Source organism: Alexandromys fortis, unplaced genomic scaffold (genome assembly GCF_014885135.2).
Source record: "Alexandromys fortis isolate MF-2015 unplaced genomic scaffold, M_Fortis_MF-2015_v1.1 scaffold_22, whole genome shotgun sequence".
In the NCBI taxonomy this organism is placed as follows: Eukaryota; Metazoa; Chordata; class Mammalia; order Rodentia; family Cricetidae; genus Alexandromys; species Alexandromys fortis.
The window spans coordinates 9,265,306-9,287,522 of NW_026067900.1; the positions used below are offsets into that span (position 1 = coordinate 9,265,306).

The window sequence follows — 22,217 nt, forward strand, 5'->3', positions numbered from 1 at the left end:
TTTGCTTTTGAACAGTGTTTGACCTCATTGGGCTTCTTCTTTTTTTTTTTTTTTTTAAGGGAAATAGTTTTTATTTATTTATTTATTTATTTACTTTTTGATTACCTCTTGAAAATTATTTATTTATTTATTTATTAAAGATTTCTGTCTCTTCCCCACCACCGCCTCCCATTTCCCTCCCCCTCCCCCAATAAAGTCTCCCTCCCTCGTCAGCCCAAAGAGCATTCAGGGTTCCCTGCCCTGTGGGAAGTCCAAGGACCACCCTTGACTATATAAATCTTTATCTCTGTTGAGTGAGCAATAGTGTCTGAAACCTCAGTATAGTAAAAAGAAAAAAAAAAGGGAAATATAAATATAAGTAGGGAGTAAATTGTTGATTAAATTCAATTTTGTGTGTATGTGTATGTCATTTATGTGTTCATGTGTGTGACTGTGTGCATATATGTGTTCATGAAGGTATGCATTTATGTGAGTGTGTGTGTGTGTGGTGCTGAACATTAAGTCCAGGCCTTTATGCAAGCATTCTGTCACTGCTATATTCCCAGGGCTATGCTCAGTGACTCCTGTACCCATTTTCAACCTCCTTTTTGTGTCATTGGGTCTAACAGAGAGTTGATTAAAAAGGACAGCCCCCAAAGCAGCTGTTTTTGTTGTTTGTGTGTATAGGAAACACAGAAGAGGCTGGAAGGAGTAAGTAGCTGGGAGACTCAATCTGTGGGTCTTGACCTCTTTGGGGGGTCAAACAACTCTTTCATAGGGCTCACCTAAGACCAGTAGGAGAACAGGTATTTACATTACGACTCACAACAGCAGTAAAACTGAAGCTATAAAGCAGTAATGAAAATAATTTTGTGGTTGGAGGTCACCACAACTTGAGTAACTATTTAAAGGGTCGCAGCATTAGGAGGATGGAGAACCACTGGGCTAGAGAGAGGAAAGGGAGGGAAGAAAAATGATATACTTCTATTTCAATTAAAACTTTTTTTTTTAAAGAAGCTGCTGCTTCTCAGCACATCAAGGCTGTGAAGAAATGTGGGTTTATTCCAGTGCCAAACAGAGAACCGCTAGCGGAAGCATCATGTAACAAACACCTGACACAGGGCTCAGGTGTCCAGCGTGCCTAGAAACAGGACTTCTCAGGTCTTCAGGGAGAGTAAGACTGTGGGAAGAAGGTTCAGACTTAGTTCAACCCATTCGAGTCTTTTCCAGAGCAGCACATCTCTGACTATAAAATGTAAATTTAAGAGGAAATACGGACTCTATATACAAAAACCTCAGCTTACGTATGCTTTACTTTTCATAAGGTATTTATGGCAAGAGATCTCTAGTTTACCCATTTCTAAGGGATTAACTACTGTAAATTCAGCACATTCTAATACTCCTGGGAGGGTAAATCCTTAACTGCCGAATTAGTTTTTAAGCTATATTGTTTTTGCTGGAACAGTTGGTAGGCTCAGGTTGCCTGGCGCCTTCACAGGCTGCTGTAGATTCGCTTGATGGCATTAGCTTCTTCCTTATCGAGGATGCCTTTCTCCACGTAAGCGTCAGCTTGCTGGTTGATAAAGTCCCTCATCTTTGAAAGGTCATAGTCTAGAAAATATTATTAGAGTATTGTGAGAAAAGATCAGGAAAAAAGAAAACCCATCACAGTATTTATTGTTAAGAGACATTTTGTGTATTTAGTGAATTTCCAGTCTTCACCTTCACAGTAGAAGATATGATGTTCTGGGTTTGGACTGTACTGTGCTGTTTAAAGTATTTTTGGGTACCATAATATCTCTCTACTACAACCCAGGGGGATATACCATCACCAACAAGGAAACAAGTTCCTGGACCAGTGCTGATGTGGGATTCCCCTCTGTATGCTATGAATATGTTTATTACCATTGGTTAATAAAGAAGATGCTTTGGCCTATGCCAAGGCAGAATATAGCCAAGTGGGAAATCTGAACAGAGATGTAGAGAGAGAGTAGGCAGAGTCAGGGAAATGCCATGTAGCATGGGAAACTTACCGGTAAACCACAACCACGTGGCGATACACAGATTAATAGAAATGGGTTAATTTAAGATGTAAGAGTTAATAAGAAGCCTGAGCTCATAGGCCAAACAGTGTTGTGATAAATATAGTTTCTGTGTGATTATTCAGGTCTGGGCGGCCGGAAAACCAACGTGCAGTGCAGTCTCCATTTACACAGGGCTTAGCAAATTTCAAAGTGTATGCAGCATCTGGGGCTCTTGGAGATTGCAGATTTATACTCAGGTGTGGGGTGAGGACCCAGTCTTTGAATTTTAAATAAACTCCCAGAAGGTGCTGTTGCTGAATCAGGAATGGTCCCAAACCTTCTGCTTTCACAAGTATAGCAAAATTATGGTTAAAGGCAACCTCCAGAGCCTATGATTTCAGCTTAAGTAATTTTTTCTGTTGTTTGTTTATTTTGGATTGTTTTGCCAAGTTAAGAATGTCTGTGATTATTTCATGGCTGTTTGAATTGTGTACATGGAGCAAAAAGTCAAACCTTTCCTGTTTCCTATGTCTATCCTTAAAAATCCAGGCAAACCATCAAACCATGCACCCGAAATAAAGAGGTCCCCAAGGAAGACTGTGACATCTTTCTAAAGACCCCCACACCCTTCCCCATCTCCTTTGTTTTTCAAGTATTAATTTTTGTTTCTTTGTTTGAAACAGGGTTTTACTCTGTAGTTCAGACTGGTTTAGAAATCACTATGAAGACCAGAGATTTGAACTTGAGGCAATTCTCCTGACTCAGCCTTAGAATTACACAGATGTGACACCATGCTCAGTTTGCAATTTACATTTTGAAAAGCACAACTTCCCCCCCCCCCCCCGCAACCTTAGGGCTTTATATATCCCTGTACCTGGAAGGTGGAGGCAGGAGGATCAGAAGTTCAAGACCACCGAAGACCACCGTCTACTATCTAGCAAGTTCAAGGCCAGCCTTGGCTACTCGAGACCCTGTTTTGAAAACAAAACCCAAGAGGCTTGTAGTTGCTGTTGTTTGTTTTGAGACAGGGTCACACAGGACTGGTAGCCAGCATTGGTCTTAAACTCACTCTGTAGCCTAATCTGGCCTCGGACTCTCAAGTGCTGGGATGACTGACAGGTTGTGAGCTCTCATGCTGGACGCAGTGCATCACATGACTGCGTCAAGAGGTCATACGGAGCGACTGATCTCCACTAGGTTTGTGTTGGTTTCATCTATGATGTTGTACAATGGCAAAATCCCCTAATAGCACATTTCCACCCTCAGAGTGGCACATGAATACTTGGAGGAACTCCTGTGATCTAAATGATTCCAAAGCCTGAGAGGCATCGCCCTGCAGCTGCCCTGGCTGAGCCCCTGGACTCACTCTGGACCACTCACTCTCCTCACAGCCCATGAGCTTCTCTTCTCCCTTCATTTCCTCGGCTTGCTTATGCTTCTGCCGCATCTTTTCTTGCCTCGTATTTCTCCTCCAGTTCTTGGCCTTGTCTTGCTCTCCAGGGCCTCATTTTCAATCTTTAACCACACGGCTGCTGGATGCTTTTCTTTTAAAACCACATTAGCTTCTAATTTAGGCTCCTGTGGCTAAGACTATCCCCCACTGTGGAGTGTTCAGAGCCCCTTCCTGGCCTGGCTGCATCACTTCCTACACCTGACTGCTGCTCCTCCCCACAGCAGCAGTCAAACTCACTCTGGACCACTCACTCGCAGGTTCCTGACAAAATACAGCTCGTTTCGGGAACACAATAGTCTCCTTGCCCACCTATTAACTGTACCTATCGTTTCTTCATCCTCAGAAGATTCTTCCTCCCTGCCGCCCGTTCCCCAAATGTTGTGTTGTCAAGATGACCCGAACTATCCTCTCAGTTCCTCAATGTTCCTGTGCCTAAGGAGGACAATACTGAGGAGGTCCAACCAGGGCCCCATATATGGTAAACTACCTGTGTGTGTGTGTGTGTGTGTGTGTGTGTGTGTGTGGTTGCTGCATCTTCTCGTCCTTTGTATCTCTGGAATATTGAACAGGGTTTGGTTCTTAAATTTGTTTTATGTAAGTGAGGGAGGGACTGCCTTTGAGAACATAGAATATACCCACTACGTGCTCAGAAAATACCCGTTTAAAATACTCTAAGAGTCAGGTGAGCACCGAGTAGCTAAGGCAGAAGGTTTGCTGTGATTCTGACCACAGCCTAGTATGTAAAGTGAGACCCGATCTCAAAATAAATGGAAACAAATAGTGATAATGATAAACCCTGAAGAGATCTGGGGTAAGATGGAATTGGCAAAATGTCAAAATCTGATCCCTATTCAAGATGGGTGCTGGAGACAGACATGGATATATTGTATTGTTCACTTTGTCTTTACTTGACATTTTTCATAATAAAATAACAAGAAAATGCTTTGAAAAACTGATTTGAAAAAGAAAGAAATGAGGTTTCGTATTTCAACAGACTAAAAGCATACTTACCAAACCTATAGCCAACCTTATACTAAGTGGAGAAAATCTGAAAACATTTCTTCTACCACCTATAATGACCAGTCTACCCACTTTTATCCAATATAGTCTTTAAAGACATAGTCAAAGCAATAAATCAGGATAAAGAAAGAAAAGCAACAAATACAAAAGATGGAAGTGAAATTCTCTCTTTTTCAGAAGATATGATCCTACATTGAAAAGACCTTAAAGACTTTGCCGTCACTCTCGGGTCTGATAAACACTTCAGAAAAGCAGCAGGATACAAAATCAACATGTGGAACACAGTAGAATTTCTATAAACTAACAACAAACTTATTGAGATGAAAAGTAGACAAGGATCCCATTCATAACAGCTTCAAAAGACCACTGAGACAGAAAAGCCACCAAGCGAGACATGGCGACGCACACCTTTAATCTCAGCACTGTGGAGGCAGAACAAATAGATCTCTGTAAACTCAAAGGCAGCCTGGTCTACGAGAGTTTCAGGCCTGCCACGGATACCTAACCAAGGAGGTGAAAGAAATTAGAAGATGGGAAGATGTCCTATGCTCATGGATGAGAAGAATTAATATCGAGAAAATGACTATAATACCACAAATGGTATACAGATTTAATGTACTCCCCATTAGATTCCAAAGACATGCTTCACAGAACTAGAGGAAAATCTTAAACCTCACATGGAAACTCAAAAGACCCTGAATAACAAGCAGAAAGACGGATGCTAGAAGTGACCTCAACAAAACAAACAAGCAAACAAAACTATTCTTCTCTATAATAACTTAAAAACCAAGAGAGAAGTGGTGGGCATATCCCCCATGACATCTGAGAGTCTGAGTTTGAGAGGAGACTTTACATCAGTCAATTTGACTTCAAGGATTGTAGTGTAAAAGGAACCCTGGGGAATGGGCAAAGTTTGTGAAGTACAACCACAGCAAGCCCTTACCTTCTTTGTTGCCCTTTTTGTTGTGTTTCTTCAACCATTCGATGTTTTTTCTAATGGCTTCCAAATAGGCTTCTGTTTTCCCTGGAAAAGGCAGGAGAGTCAGATTAAATATAAAACTTCACTGTGCCTCTTCTTCAAAGCCAGAACCATGTTCAAAACCATAGATACTGAACTTGTAGAACAATAAGTCTCTATTCAAGTGTGCACACATTTGCTCATGTGTAGGGAGTTTTCAAAGACAACATTGGGAATAAGATTCCAGACACAGACCATGCTGGGAACTATCAAGAATGGTTAGTTATGCTGCACACAAATTTAGTTTGATGTCTGCGTAGGCTTTTTAAAAAATTTTTTAAAAATTTTTAATTGTGTGCATTTGTGTGTGTCTGTGGGTGCGTATGTGCATGTGTGAATCCAGTTGTCCATAGAGACCAGAAGAAAGCATAAGATTCCCCGAGGCTGAATTAAAGGCACTTCTGAGCCATCTGACACGGGTGCTGGGAATTGAACTCAGGTTTTCTGCGAGAACACTATATGCTCTTAGACATTTCAGTTCCATTTCCCAGATCGATATGTCCCCATGATTCTTAAGATTGGGTAATTTCAGGTTAGGGATGGTTCTCGTGAGGAGCAGTCTCAAGTCAAAGCACAAGTTGGAATGGCAGGTGTTTGCCACCTCCATCTGTTGAAGGTTCACAATCTCTGGCTGTAGTCTCTCTCGCAACTCCAAGCCCAGTTTTGAGAGGGTCTAAGTCAACGTGCAGATGAGAAGGTTGGACCAGGCCTTTGGGTCTGTCAGGATGATGAACTTCTGAACCAACTCTAATAAAACTCCTTTAGATATACTGATATACTGAAAATAAAATTATATAGACAACTCTTGGCAAAGTTTCCCAGGATAACTGAGCACTGGCTCTGGGATATCGTTGGCACTCGTGCCTGGAAGGAGGTATTATTACCTTAAGAATGAGGACTCTGAGCCGGGCGGTGGTGGCGCATGCCTTTAATCCCAGCACTCGGGAGGCAGAGGCAGGCAGATCTCTGTGAGTTTGAGGCCAGCCTGGACTACAAGAGCTAGTTCCAGGACAGGAACCAAAAAGCTACGGAGAAACCCTGTCTCGAAAATTCAAAAAAAAAAAAAAATCAAGGACTCTGAAGTTTGACTAAGGCCACAAAATACGAATTTGGACTGTGTTGCTTGGATTCTCATATGTGCACCATCTGAAAGACCAGATCCCACGGTCACATGTGGACAGTGAGATAGCTCAGCTGACACTGAAGCTATCTATCATCTCTATTGATATGAACTCTTATGTTCAAAGTGTAGCAAGACACCAGGTAGCCTCCCCTCTCTCTTTCATCTAACAGTAGAGTCCAGAACCTCTGTAGAGCTGGTTGTCCAGCTGCTGTGTGGCAATGCCATCAATCTGAGGCCACCTTGAGCCCTGATGCCACTAGTGACTGCAGAGCTCTGTCTGCTCTAGCTGGGCCATGTGCTTACCATACGCCACAGGTTGTTCTTCCTGCTCCAAAATGCATTCCCATCCACCCTTTCCTCTCAACAACTTTTTGAGGCAGCCCTAACATCATCGCTTAGTTCACAGATGAAGATGCTGAGGCACAGAGAGAGTGAAGCAATATCACATATATACATATGTTCGTTGTAGAGCCGGGACTGCGCTTGGGGATTCTGATGACAGTCCATGTGCAGTGTATCACTGCCTTAAGACCTGCCAGGGTTATATTTCCACAGTTGCATGTAAGAGGACTCTCTGGATAGCTTTCTTCCTGGCCCGAAGCCCACGCAGACTTCATGATTATGACTTCATGCTATCAAGTTCCCAATGAAGTGCCGAGAAACTTCTATGGAAAAGGGATAAACGGACAATAAAAGAGACTTGCCACAATTTTTGGCCCCTATTCGCTGTCTTCACTTATGCAAGAGCGGCTTTGGTTTCAATGGTTTGTTTCTATGAACGTGAGGCTTGTTTGCATGAATGTCAGGTGAAGGGGTAGTGGGTTATAAGCACTTGCTTCAAAAATCTGATGGCCTGGGTTCGGTTCCGAGAACCAATGTGAAGTGGGAAGGAGAGGGCTGGTGCTTGAAACCTGTCCTCTGATCTCCACACACCCTGCCTAATAAAAATAACACATGTAAAGCAATATGAGTCAGAACACGTACAAAAGAATGTCCCAGGTTAGTGTTAACAATTCAGTACATGGGCGTTGGTGCTGTTCGTTACTTGTTATAGAGTTGACCAGCAGGATTTAGTAAGTTTGCTTATTGATTTATTTGAGACAAGGTTTCTCCATGATTCATGGTTGGTCTGCAACTTTCTACATAGACCAGGTTGGTCTACAATTGGTGGCTATCCTCCTGCCTCTGCCTTCTGTGTATTGGGATTATGGTGTGAGCCACCGTGCCTCCGTCTGGATTTAGTAATATAGTGATTTCTATTTCAAAATAATTTAGTTAGATGAGGCATTTTGAACAAGGAAAGAAATCTTAGTGCAGTGTAGTCTACTTCAAACTTAATTCTTCTTATAAAGAGTTTAAATCAAGTTAGTGATATTCATATGACGTATTTTAATAAATAGATAACAATTTATTGTTAGAATATTAGATAATTAGGGCTTCTGAAAATTTTGAGTATATCTTAATATATTCTGATTTTAATAATTAAAAATAATTTAAAGCATTCTTTTGAAAATCTAATCTTTGATATCATATTATAATGTGGAAATCTTATGTGATAAAAAGAAAATCAATGCTTATTCACTATTTAAATACTACATTAAAATGCTGAATTAGGAAGGTTAGAATATTTTGAGGGCCTGAGAACGGCATGTAGTTCAGTTGAGAGGTTTTGCCTAGAATGTACAAAGCCCCAGGTTCTATCCCCAGCAACACACAATGTTTGGTAATTCATGTTTATAATCTTAGCACTTGGGAGGTGGAGGCAGGAGGATCTGGAGTTCAAGGTCATCCTCAGTTACCTAGTGAGTTCAAAACCAGCCTGGAATATATAAGACCCTGGTGGGAACATGGGGGTTTACAATTTTAATCCTGGTACTTGGGGCAGAGAGGCAGAGGAGCAGAGGGTCAGAGGGGCAGAGGGTCTTCCTGAATTTGAGGTCAGACTGGTCTACACGTTGAGTTCCGTGACTGCCAGAGCTTTTAGTGAGACCCTGCTTAAAAACAAACAAACAAACAACAAGAACAACAACAACCCAGCACATGTTGTCCACCTTTGAGTCCTCCCCATTTAAAGATTTATTATTTTCTCTCTCTCTCTCTCTCTCTCTCTCTCTCTCTCTCTCTCTCTCTCTCTCTCTCCAGGGTTTCTCTGTAGCTTTGGAGCCTGTCCTGGAACTAGCTCTTGTAAGACCAGGCTGGCCTTGAACTCACAGAGATCCGCCTGCCTCTCTGCCTCCTGAATGCTGGGACTAAAGGCCTGTGCCACCACCGCCCAGCTTTAATTTTTATTTTATGTGGATGAGAATATTTCTGCATGTACGTAAATGCACTGTGGGCCTGGTGGCCCTGGAAGGCAAAAGAGGGCATGGGATTCATTGGAACTGGAGTTACATGATGGCTATGAGCTGTCACGTAGACGCGGGGAATGGAACCTGGGTATTTGGGAAGAGCAGCTAGTGCTCTTAACCACTGAGCCCCTGGGCCTCCTTTATTCACCTATGATAACAGGACAGCTCTCAACTGATAGACAATAAAACGACAGATCAGTACTTCAGCCTTGTGTTCCTCAGGCATGTCCACACAGCCTCCTCAGTGCTTCTAAGTCTTTGTTGCCCACTGACGAACCCTGAAAATTAACACATATCTAGGGGTAAGAAATCAAGTATCAGCCTCTTAATATATAACCCTGAGGTTATTCAAATATGTGGCAAAGTCTGGCAGCCAGTGTCACCAGATCTGAGTCCTCCACACATTTCCTGGGACACGGGTGAAAGTGGGGATGAAGTCAGATGTCCTCTGCTCCTGGAGAGGAGCAGCTGGCTTTTATTTACATTTTCTCTTCCCTGAGCTGCAAAGTAAACCTTTTATTTATGCAGTGTGCACTGAAAGCCCATGAGAGTCCACTTTGGAACACTGGGCTGTGGTTTTTTTTTTTTCCCAATTTATTTCAGCATTCCATGGAAAAAAATAGCTCATGGCTGTGAGGTAATATGGCATGAGGCTTAAAACACATGCTGAAGTAGATGGGAGGGAGCCAGAGTCAAGACGCAGGCCTGCTTCTCTGGATGTTCTGGTCCTCAGTGCCATAAGAGAAATATCCCTTCATACACATGGCCTTTTTGGCCCTGATGTACTATCTTGACCTCTTCCTGCCCTGAACAAAAGCATAGAAATCGATATGGTTGATCTACTGAGTACTTCAGACCCTAACGACATTAGAGCTTTAAGAACATTTACAACACAAATAACGACAAAAGACCCCCCTCTCCTGTCCCCCTCCCCAAATGGGCCAGCAGATAAGTGCACTGGCTGCCAAGTCTAATGACCTGAGTTCAATCCCCCGGATCCACGTGGTGGAGGGAGAGAACTGACTTCCGAAAACTGTGCTTTGACCTCTGTGTGCCTGCTATGGTGTGTGCACTCCATAAAGAAATTAATGACAAAACCACAAGTATTTGTAAAGACTTGTTTTCTGTAATGCTCAAAACGGTGTCACTATTACATGGCTACAGTTTTGAACTGCACATCTCAAAGCAACTGGCACAAACACCAGCAAGGGTGAGAATGTAACTCAGTTGGTTGAGTTCATGCCTAGGATGCATGAAGCCCAGGTTTGATCCCTAGCACCACGTACGTTGAAACGGTGATGCATTTCTGTAATCCCAGCACTCAGGAGGTCACGGTCACCCTCAGTTACATAGGGAGTCTGAGGCCAGCTAGGGTATGCGAGAGGTTATCTTGAGAAAAGAAGGAGGAGGAATAAAGACAGAAGAATAAAACAGAAAGGAGGGAAGAAGGAGGAGAAATATAATTTCTCCACAGGGATAGTATTTTAAATGGCCACAGGATGCTGTTATAAATGCCGGAAGGCCCTGGATTAAGAGTCGGGGTCATGGGTTCAAGGCCCAGTTTTACTCCTCTTTGGCCATGAGCTCTTACGTTAGTCAGTTCATTTCTTGTGTGTTGCTTTACTGGTTTGTTAATTAGGGGGTGGATTCTGGAGAGGCAATTTATGGTTCTACATAGGAGGAGACACTTCCTTTGATGTCCTTCAGAAACGTAGGTTGAAGCAAGTCTCCCGGGTTTGCCTGAGCTCCCATCTTGCTTGTCAGCTCACAGGAGACCAGACTCTAACGAGTCTAACAGAGCGACTTGGGACCTGAGTGGAGGCATGTAATTGTCTGTTGCTTACGAAAGGATCCACATGAGCTGTCAGTTTATGAATTAAATAGCCTGACTTTTCTATACAACAGGGGTGGGAAAGGGAAGTTGTTCGGGCGAAAGTCACCTCAGAGGCCACCCATTTTCAGCTTAGTTCCAGTATCTACTTAGAAACATGACAAATGGTTTCTAGAATGAGCCTATGGTGCTACAATGCTTATCTCATCCCTTGGATGAGTTTTCAAAAGTTTTTTTAAGGGGCTGGAGAGGTTTCTGAGTAGTTAAGAGCACTGGCTGCTCTTCCAGAGGACTCAGGTTCCATTGTTAGACTCCAGATGGTGATTCACAACCATCTGTAACTTCAGTTCCTGGTATTGGATGCCCTCTTTTGGCCTCTATGGGCACCAAGTCTCACCCCCCCCACGAGCCCCATAAAAATGAATTAATTAATTAAAAAATATCTTCAGTGACTCACACATCAAGAGTGAGTAAGTAAACATCCAACTGGCAGAAGGAGCAGCTCTTAGATAATGGAGTGTTTTAAACGACATTCTCTTGGTCTCTAGAGAAAAATTAACAAGTTTCTGGATATGGTTAGAATTAGGATGAAGTTTTCATTATTGGCATACTCCTAAATTTAGAAATAACTATTGAATTATACAAATAACTTTACCCATCAAAAATAATCATGTTAAAAATATTCTTAAGCCGTGTCAGGTGTGGTGATTCAAATCTATATTCTCAGCACTGGGGAGGTAGAGATGAGAGGATCAGGAGTTTGAGGCCAGCTTCAACTACATAGTAAATTGAAGTTCAGTCTGGACTATCTGAGACCCTATCTTTAAAAGCCAAAATAAATAAATACAAATAAATAAAAATATGAGTTCCTTTAGAAAACAATAGCTTAAATAGTCTAACTTATATTCAAAAGTAAAATGAATTATTTTCCATTAATCAATAAATAAAATGTGTAGCCGGGTGGTGGTGACGCACACCTTTAATTCCAGCACTCGGGAGGCAGAGGTAGGCAGATCTCTGTGATTTTGAGGCCAGCCTGGTCTACAAGAGAGCTAGTTCCAGGATAGGCTCCAGAGCTACAGAGAAACCCTGTCTCAAAAATAAACGAATGACCCGTCTCGCTGAACATAGCGGACAAGGAGGACTACTGAGAACTCAAGAACAATGGCACTGGGTTTTTGATCCTACTGCACGTATTGGCTTTGTGGGAGCCTAGGCAGTTTGGATGCTCACCTTACTAGACCTGGATGGAGGTGGGTGGTCCTTGGACTTCCCACAGGGCAGGGAACCCTGATTGCTCTCTGGGCTGACGAGGGAGGGGGACTTGATTGGGAGAGGGGGAGGGAAATGGGAGGCAGTGGTGGGGAAGAGACAGAAATCTTTAATAAATGAATAAATAAATAAATTAATAAATGAATGAATGAATGAATAAATAAATAAAATGTGTTATTTCTGTGGTAAAAATTAAATTTGATTTAACATTTTAATTTTTTCTTATGAGTGTCTGTGTGAAGGTATGCCACAAGTGTGCTCATGCCTAAGGTGAGAAGAAGACCTTGGGTTCTCTGGTGCTGTAGTTATGGGTGGTGCTGAGCCACTGATGTGGGTGCTGGGAGTTAGACTCGGGTCCTCTGCAAGTGCAGCAAGTGCTCTTAACTACAGAGCCAGCTCTCCAGTCCCTAGACTGGATTTTCATGAAACAAAATGCATGCAGACACGTTTTGTAAAGTGAAGTGATATAAGCCTAGGGATACTGTTGTTGTTACACACACACACACACACACACACACACACACACACACATACACACACATGTCCAGCATCTGCTTGGCATGTTTAAGGCTTGGCATGGTTAAGAAATATTTACTATGACTATATGGGAACATCACCTCATACTCCAAAACCAAAAGAGACACTCTGCAAACATTCTTGCCAGTGTGTCCTTAAATGATTTCATTAAATGCTTTTAACCGAGCCATTACCTTATTCTATGTGCCACTCTGCAGTGCCTCCAACTTTCTCTCTGAGGGAAGCCTGTACTCCACATGCGTGCTCACCATGCTCACCATCCAGTGGGATGTGTGTGCATGTGCATGGCTTTTGCCTGCCTATGTAGAAGGGTGAGAATATCTCTGCCAGGTATGGTGGCTCACGTCTTTAGTTCCAATACTTAGAAGGCTGAGCCAACAGGACTGTTACAAATTCAAGGTTAGACTAGGCTACATAGTGAGTTCCAAGTCAACTAGGGTTAAAGACCCTGTATTTAAAGAAAGAAAGAGAAAAAAAGAGAGAAATAGAAACCCGTCAGTCTTGCCTTCAACCACATTCATGCCCCATTTTAAAGTTGTGGGAACTTTAAGGGGTGGTGGTGGGAGACACATTCAATAGGGATGGTGGGACTCCAGCTTATACCTTCTTCTTCCCCTTGAAGGGAGTGGCTTTGCTCTGTCAGGGCTCCTCCTATGATGTACCACCCACCACAGGCCCAAAGCAACAAGACCAAAAGATGATGGACTGGATCCTTTTAAACTGTGAGCCAAAACCCAACCTTTCTCGTTGTGAGTCTCAGGTGTTTCGCTATCGTGAGAGAAAAGTGGCTAACACACATTCATATTCTACATAGTCAGTGGGTACCACCCACCATTCATGCTCCATTTTCAGTGTTTCCTCTAAAAACAGAAAAGGCATGCTACACCCTGCCTGCGGATGCTTGCACAGCAACACAGGGTGCCACCTTCAGCACTCAGCGTGCTGCCTACACAGGTTAAAGGACTTACTGTGTGGTTGCTGTGCTCCTGGGGAATGTGACCTTTGTACATGAAGGAATAAGAGAAGGAAAGAAGGGAGGGAGGGAAGAAACAGAATTCCTCGAGGGAATTGGTTTCAAGTCTTGTGAAAAGCAAATCTGGAGTGGATCTAGAATATCTTATTTGCAGAAAGTGGAGATGGGGTGCTAAGAGGACAACGGATGGAATTATAAGGGGTTCCTACTTCCATACTATGCCAAGTTTTCCATAAAATCATCATTAATTGACAAGAATGGGAAAGCAATGTAAAATAGTTAACAGCCAGGCATGGTGGCACATGCCTTCAATCTCAGCACTGCAGAGGCTGAGGCAGGTGGATCTTCATGAGTCTGAGGACAGCCTGGTCTATGCAGTGAGCTCCAGGCTAGCCAAGCCTACATAGATTCTATCTTAAAAAATTTGAAAAAAAAATGTTAACAAATATAGGGCCAATGAGATGGCTCAGTGGTTAGAGTTATTGTCAAGCTTATGAGTTTGATCCTTGGATCTCACATGGTAGGAGGGGAGAACAAGCTGCCCTCTAACCACCCATGTGTGCTGTAATATGTGTATGTACACATGCATGTGTGTTCCCCACTAAATAAATGAGTAAATAAACAAACAAATAAATAAATGTAAAAAATGTTAAAGAGCTATGGCATAAGCATGAGGGACCAGGTAATCATATATCAGAGCATAGAAGAGAAAGCAAAGCCCACCCCACTCCACCCACTCATTACCACGGGAAGTTATACAGAGCCAGAGTAGAGTCCAGTTAATGTTATGTTCTCAGATGACAACTTAGCTGAGTTCCAATTCCTCTCCCCCAGCAGAGAGAACTGACCCACTTCCACTCTCCTCTCTTCCTGAGGAATAAAATGTCCAGATGAACCTACTAATGAGACACTGGTATGACCTAGCAGGCTCCAATTATACCAAAGAGGTCAACATTTCTTAGCAACAGAAAGGTAAAGCAGGGTCAAGCATTTCTGCCCAACTTCTGATAAAGAAGCAGTGTTTCACACAAGGTATCTCGAGATATAGGGATATCATTTTTCTGTGGAGTAACTATGAAACTTGTAATAAAAGGGGCTTAAACCATGAGCGTACCCAGAATCCACATCCTGCCCCAATCAAAAGTTTTAACAATTTAGAACATAAAGCGCCATTAAGTCTTTTTCCTGAGGGAAGTTGGTTTCTGGGAAAGATTGAAAACTTTTAAGACGATGTGAATTTTCTGGGCCATAGATACATTTATTTTTAAAGCAAATTGATCCATTGAATTTGGATTTTTATCAAGTTCTTAAAGACATTTCCAGGCCGCATCCTTCCTTGAGTACAGAGTTTGCTTTGTTAAACCCAGACTCTTGAGTGACCTGGCTGAGTAAGCTGTATTGTGATTATTTAGAGAACTATTAAAAAAGTTAAAGAAATAGTGCTCATGCCTGGAATTCTAGTACACATGAGGCCGAGGCAGGAGGGTTGCCATGAATTTGAAGCCAGACTGGATTACACAGAGAGTTCTAGATCAGTCTGGACTAACGTGTCTCAAAACACTAAGCCAAACCAACTCATTAAAATGTGGAATTGTAAACTCAGTAATCCTTTCTTATCTAAAGAAATCAGTAAGTATTGCTCAATCAATTAGGATTGTAAACTGAACATTACAAAAATACATAAATGACTGCAGATATTCCCTCAACCATGAATATACCTTCCTAAGTACAACAGCCCAGTGAAAAATGAAACCAACTTGCCATCCCAGAAGACTGAAGACCATTAAAGCACACTGCTATTCAAGCGTAGGTGCCACATGCTAATCTTAACTTTGTAGACTGTACTGTGTGGGCTTGATGCTGGATCACCCCACTTTGCAGATCTTAGCTATGCAGATTTGCTGTGGGGGGCTTTATTTTGGACCGCCCTACTTGAGTGTTGAAAACTTCTGCTTCCCCAATTTCATTGCCAATGCAGAGCTGGTAGATCTGTACCTTTGGCTTCATCTGTCTTTCCTCCGAGGTTGGAGTTAGCATCTTTCGTAGAATCCTTCAGGGTTCCATATTCCTTTTCCATCTTCGCGGCTTCTTCCTTGGTGCTGTCGGTTTCTTCGTGACTCTTCTCTGATGGCACTGTGATCAGAGAGTAGTACATGGTGGTTATGACACCATTTCCTACCTTTCTTAATTCTTAATGCAGAACAAACTTTATTAAAAAGATACAGTTTGAGGTCATGTTATGGTTTTTGAACTGAAAGGGATCTCAGTGGTTATCTAATCCAACCCTCTACTATCATTTCACAGAAGGGGAAACTGAGGCCCCAGGAAGAAAGAGATGCTCAGGGTCACCCACTGAGTTAATAAGAAGCAGGTCCCAGACTCCTAGCACTCCAGATTCTGCAGGGGACACTCTTCCTTCAGCCACACTGTCGTCAGAGAGCGATTGCTTGTCTTGTTTATTATTATTATATTAGAGATTGGCTTTCACTATGTTGTCCTTGAACTTCTAGCTCAAGCAATCCTCCTGCCTCAGTCTTCAGACTAGCTGGCATGTACAATCAAAGCTGGTTATTTGTCTGACTTCCCTCCCTCCTTCCTTCCTTCCCTCTCTGAGGAGGACTTTGGCTGATGATCAAATCCAGAGCTTCATGCATGCTAGGCAAGTGTTCTACCACTGAGTTATACCCTCAGTCATATTTATTTTAATTTAATTAGTGTTACCAGTCAACCGGATGTGCTATATAGGTCTTGTTACAAATAACATTAATTTCTTTTTTGAGACAAGATCTCATGTAGCCTAGTTTGGCCTTGAACTACCAATCCTGTTGCTGTCTCTGACCTCTTGAGTTCCTGGCACTGGAGAGGCAAATACAGGGAGATTTCTGGACTTGCTGGCCAGTTAATGTAGCCAAATCTATGAGCTCCAGGTTCTGTTAAAGATAGTGTCTTAATAAATAAAATGAAAAGCAATAAGGATGCCACTTGATGTTGACTTCTGGTTTCTACACAGACACACACACAGACACAGACACAGACACAGACACACACACACACACACACACACACACTAAATATAGCCCATTTGAAGGCTAAACATGAGGCTGGGAGGTAGAATTCCTGCCTAGCAAGCATGAAGGCCTGCCTTTGAGCCCTAGTAACAAAACCAATTAAAAAACTCTGCATGAAAGCATCATCTTAAAGGGTACAGCATCGCCAACATGTATATAATTTCTGTGCGGGGGGGGGGGAATGATTAAACCATAAGAATCTAGAGCCTGCAATCTTTTCTCTTTTTGTCCCCCCCGCTCCCCTTGAGAGGAAGATTCTTCACACAGCTCAGTTCTATGCTGTTTGTTGGGCAGAGCAGGGTTGTGGGTGGAAAAGAAACAGAAAAGGGGCATATTGTGGAGGAGCACAGAGGATCCCCGAGGGGTGGGATGATCTGGGGTGGGACTATGGAGAAGAGATGTGGGGAAGGACAGATAGCCTGGGATGGTGGTCTCAAGAAGTGTTAAGAAAGAGACACAAATGGAGGCTTTTTTTTTTGTTTTGTTTTTCAAGACAGGGTTTCTCTGTAGCTTTGGAGCCTGTCCTGGAATTAGCTCTTGTAGACCAGGCTGGCCTCGAACTCACAAAAATCCGCCTGCCTCTGCCTCCTAGTGTTGGGATTAAAGGAGTACGCCACCGCGGCCTGGCTACAAATGGAGGCTTTAATAGAGGATTCACTGTTTCGTAATCAAGTACCCCCAAAGAGTGTTTGTTACATACCTACATAACTTTTTAGTGCAGCACTAGAGGTGTGGCTGTATGGCAGAATGCTTGCCTTTCACACTGGGGCTCTGTGTTCAATTCCCAGCCCAAGAAAAAACAACAAAGAAGACCCCAAATGAAAGAACGTTTCCATGCTTTTGGCGGTATATATTCTCTGCCACGACAGGCTACAAAGTAGCCAAGGTGACATGTGGTTATTACTATGTTTGAAGTTGAGATTTCAAAATGTTTTGAGATCTATAATGCTTTATTAACGTTTACGGAAGCTCACTCTTTACCAGTAAAATAGTTATTCTTTTAGCAGCTAGGAAAAATAAAACCCGTCCCAGGTAAGTAAATCCTACCTGGGGAAAGCTTGCTTTTGCTGTCAGTGCTGTTTTTTTCCAGCTTGTTCTTGGTCTGCAGAGCAATTGTTTCATCCAAGTTTTCTAGAAAGAAGAGAAGAAATATGCTTTAATTTCCTGAGAAATGATATTAAACGTTCACTCCCATATGTGGTGATTATGGGTGTGTGCCACAACTCCTGTCTTAGATTTTTATTTATTCATTTTTATTTTTAATGTCCTTTCAAGGAAAGTCTTATTCTACCCTAGGCTGACCTGAGACTTCTCTGAAGCCAAGGCTGGCTTCCAACTCCTATTTAATCCTCCTAACGCTATCATCCCTGATGCTGGGATTACAGGCTCGAGCCACCATGCCCGGCCAACTGGCTTAGCCAGTAAGCACTTAATTTTAATGACTTCCCACTTAAGTAGCAACTTGTGGTTAGTGGTTACCATGTAGACACTTAGCTTCAGGTAGCAGCGGGAACAGCTGCTTACACAGAAGCCTCTGCAGTGTCTTTGACCTAATTCCACAGGAGAAATGACAGCACAGACTTCCCAAGTCACACGCTTGACATTGTCCTGAACAATGCCTGTGGGTTGTGACCCATTTGGGGCCACATATTGAATATCCTGTATATCAAATATTTATATTGCATTGTGTAACCGTAGAGTTTCTCAACCTGTGGATCATGACCCCTTTGGGGTCAAACAACCCCATTTACAGGAATTGCCTGAGACAGAAAGCACATTAAAATTCATAACAGTAGCAAAATTACAACAAAATAATTTTATGGTTGGGGGGGGTCACCACAACAGGAGGGACTGTATCAAAGGGTTGCAGCAGGAGGAAGGCTGAGAATCACGGTGTTAGAGGAATAGAGTTGGTTGGACAACACCAACTGTAATCTGAACACATTTCTTTTTAAGACAAAGAGAATAGGTAGACTCACATATATACCTACACAGACAAGACATCTAGAAGACTGTAAATCAAAATGTTGTGAGGGGATTAGTATCAGCAGTGATTTTAACTTTCTTTTGCATTTTTTTCTTTTTCTTTTTTTGCCTTGAATGACTTTTTTTTTAAAAAACAAGAAATATGCTCTCTTTTTTTTATAATAAAAATACAACTAGTAAAACTATTTCTATGTAGTAAAACCCAGGGTTCATGCTGAATAATTTTGGATCATGCTGACCACAGTGGCATTTCTACATCTATTTGTTTCTCTTTGCCCAAAGCACATGGGTGTTGAAAAGTACTCAGGGAAACAAAAGCCCTTAAAAAATCAAAACAATTGAGTACTTGCATCACATAACTCATTTTAACCTTTTAAAAGGTTTAAGTATGTACTTGTATGAATATTTTGCCTGTTTGCCTGTATATACACCATGTATGTGCTGGCTACTTTTATGTCAACTTGACACAAGCTAGAGCCATTTAGGAAGAGGGAACCTCCGTTGCAAAAATGCCCCCAACAGATTGGCCTGTGGTGCCTTTTCTTGACTGATGATTGACATGGAAGTGCCCGGAACACTGTGGACGGTCTCACCCCTGGATTAATGGTCCTGGGTGCTGTACGAAAGCAGACTGAGCAAGCCAGTAAGCAGCACTCCTGCATAGCCTCTGAATCAGCTCCTGCCTCCAGGTTCCTGCCTTAAGTTCTTGCCCTGACTTCTGTCAGTGGTTGAGTGTGACCTGAGAGTTGTTTCATCCTTCATTTAACAGACAGAAGAAGTGAAGCCTTGCCAAGCAGTGGTAGTGCATGCCTTTAATCCCAGCACTTGGAAGACAGAGACAGGTGGATTTCCGTGAGTTCTAGGCCAGCCTGGTCTACAAGAACTAGTTCCAGGACAGGCACCAAAGCTGCAGAGAAGCCTGTTTCAACCGCCCATCCCCTCAAAAAAGGAGCAGGACCTTCTTAGTACAGCAGAGCAAGGTTCCTGTTTCCCCAGCCAGAACTCTTTCTGCTTGCCATGTACAGTACTCAGAGGGGGAAATCAAGATTTAACCCAGACTTCTAAACACAAGTAAAAAAAAATGTTAATGGGCTAAATTGTAATAAAATTGCTCCCTGGAGATTATTTTAAAGCACTAATAAGGTTTAATATAAAAAATGTGGAAGGTTTTTCTTCAAACTGAATTATTAAGATGAAAACTCCAGAATGTCTAATTAATTTTATCTGCATGCATCGTTAAGCCGAGCAACTCTGTTACCCTGGAGATCTGGGCTGCTCCGGCATAAATCATCAAATCAGTGAGGCGATTATTGCCAGATCCTTAGTTTGCTTTGAACAATGAACGTAGCCATGGTAAAAATAAGGCAGAATGCTCACCAAGGTAGGAAACGCCTTCTTCTGGAGATATAGTGCCGTACTTGACCATCATTTTCACAAACTCGATCAGCGTCTTCATGATCGTGATCAGGGTTTCTTTCTCTTTCGCTTCTTTTTCTATGGTAAAAGAACAAAATAATTAACTAAAATCATTTTATCTCTATTACTTTATGGGTGCATGGGTGTTTGCCCTCATATATATTTGTGAAGCACAGGCATGCATGCCTGCAGAGGCCAGAAGAGGGTGAGAGAGCCCCTGGAACTGGAGTTACAGAGGGGTGTGACCATGGTGTGGGTACTGGAAATGGAACTTGGGTCTTTTGGAAGAGTTTATTGCTCTTAGCTGCTGAGCCATGACTCCGGCCCTGATGAGAAGCAAAATAATTTAAATAATAATAATATTATTATTAAAATAATAATAGATGATAGTTTTATCCTTCACTGCCAATCTATGAAGTAAGGCATAATTATTGAAATATCTCCCCCTTTATTTATAACAAATAGCACAAACATTTAACTTAAAAAACAACAAAAACTAAGACACAATTGGAAATGTAGGGCAGCTTATAGCTATAAAAACGGCTTTTTAGAAATGAACGCATGTTATCTTTCCCATGGGACTTTAATTTCATCTGAAATATTAGAGTAATAAAATAGACAGAAAAGAATTCACTTCTGGGGTAGGAATTATAGTTCCATTGGTACAGTGCCTGCTTAGTGTATATAAGGCCTAAGGCTTAAACTCCAGCACTGAATAAACCAGGCTTGTTGACTCAAGCCTTTAGTCTCAGCATTTTGGGAACTAGAGGGTGAGAAGTTCAAGGTCATCCTTGGACATAGTTTGAGGTCACCCTGGGAAGCAGGAGACACCACCTTAAAACAAAAAACAAACAAACAAACCTGAAAGATAAAACAAATAAATAACATTCCACACAGTGGAGTTTAAAAAATACCCAAACCATCACAGGTTGCTGAGTTAGGGAGATGAGTTAGGAAGATACTAAAAAAGACGTGACAAATGACTTTGGTCATCCCTTGTTCAAGGGTGGGCCAGTATATTTAGCATTATGCTGACGCTCTTCACAGAGTAGAAGTGACTCATTAGAATGACACAGATTCTGAGCTGGTCATTTTGCCAACCCATGGGGCAAGATGGCTCAGACAGATCCTCCAGACCCAGCCTTGCAGATTCAAGCAGAGAGGCCGGTGCCATCTGGCCAATATCTGGACCTGAAGGACAAAGAGAATTCTCCTGGGCTGGAAGGTCATTCTATGATCACTTTATGGAGAAACCAAATTACAGCTCTAGAAAATTTACCCAATTGTTCACTTCAGCAGGGACGGGGAAAGCTGTTGGGACAATGTGGGGCATCTGTCTGAACAGTGACAGAAGAGATTAAGATTCTCATCGTTTGCAGATTAACCAGAAACACACAGAAGCCAAATCCTACAGACAGCTCTGTACACATGTGACTGAAGAGACTGGGGAGGATGTGTTTACAAAAGAACAATTTGTCAGATGTGTTTGGGCTCTGGACTTTCTTTCATCCCACGCTCATGTGGACTCACTGGAAAACCAAAGCAGAAAATGTCTAGTAAGCAATGTCTTGAATAATTCAGAGGAGAGCAAAGAAGGCTCCCACTGAGAGAGGAAAATGAAAGCTTTGCACAAGATTTAATACAACTGGCAGGATTTTCTCTTGATGTTTTGTTTTTTGACACCGTGCCTAGAAAACACACTAGGTAAAACAATCCAGAGACAGAGACAGAGACGGCATTCTCTCAGTTCCAAACCCTAGGCTTCATTATCCATGGATTCAACTAGCTGAGGATCAAAAATATTAAAGAAAAAATATGACTGCGTTTTTACTGAGCATGGACAGGTCATTTTCTTGCCGCTGTTCCCCAAGCAATACAGTTTAACAACCATTTGTATAGCACTTCCATTGTGGGAGCCATTGTAAGTAAATCAGAGATGATTTAAAGTCCATGGGAAGATATGTAATGATTATAAGAAAATACTATATCTTACTCCAGCTCCCTCTCCGCCATCTCTTTCTCTTTCTCTCCTCCACCTCTGTATGTGCGTATGTGTGTGAAGGGGCTGTGTGTGTTACAGTAATCAAACTCAAGCCTTGTAGAATTTTATATAAAGGACTTGACTATGTGTGGATTTTGGTATCCAGAGGAGGTCCCGACACCTCTGTG

At 42.2% G+C, this 22,217-nt stretch overlaps 1 protein-coding gene across 1 annotated transcript in view; it reads right to left on the reverse strand.

The window, feature by feature from the left end:
- Positions 1–201: 201 nt before the first annotated feature.
- Scg3 (secretogranin III) overlaps positions 202–22,217 on the reverse strand; it is a 37,577-nt gene continuing 15,561 nt past the window's right edge. The window contains exons 8-12 of the mRNA XM_050126024.1: positions 20,010–20,126; positions 17,694–17,777; positions 15,574–15,711; positions 5,420–5,500; positions 202–1,590 (exon numbers count right to left, since the gene is read on the reverse strand). Of these exons, the coding sequence (XP_049981981.1) occupies positions 1,472–1,590; positions 5,420–5,500; positions 15,574–15,711; positions 17,694–17,777; positions 20,010–20,126 (539 nt within the window). The 3' untranslated portion in view covers positions 202–1,471. The remainder of the gene's footprint in view (positions 1,591–5,419; positions 5,501–15,573; positions 15,712–17,693; positions 17,778–20,009; positions 20,127–22,217) is intronic.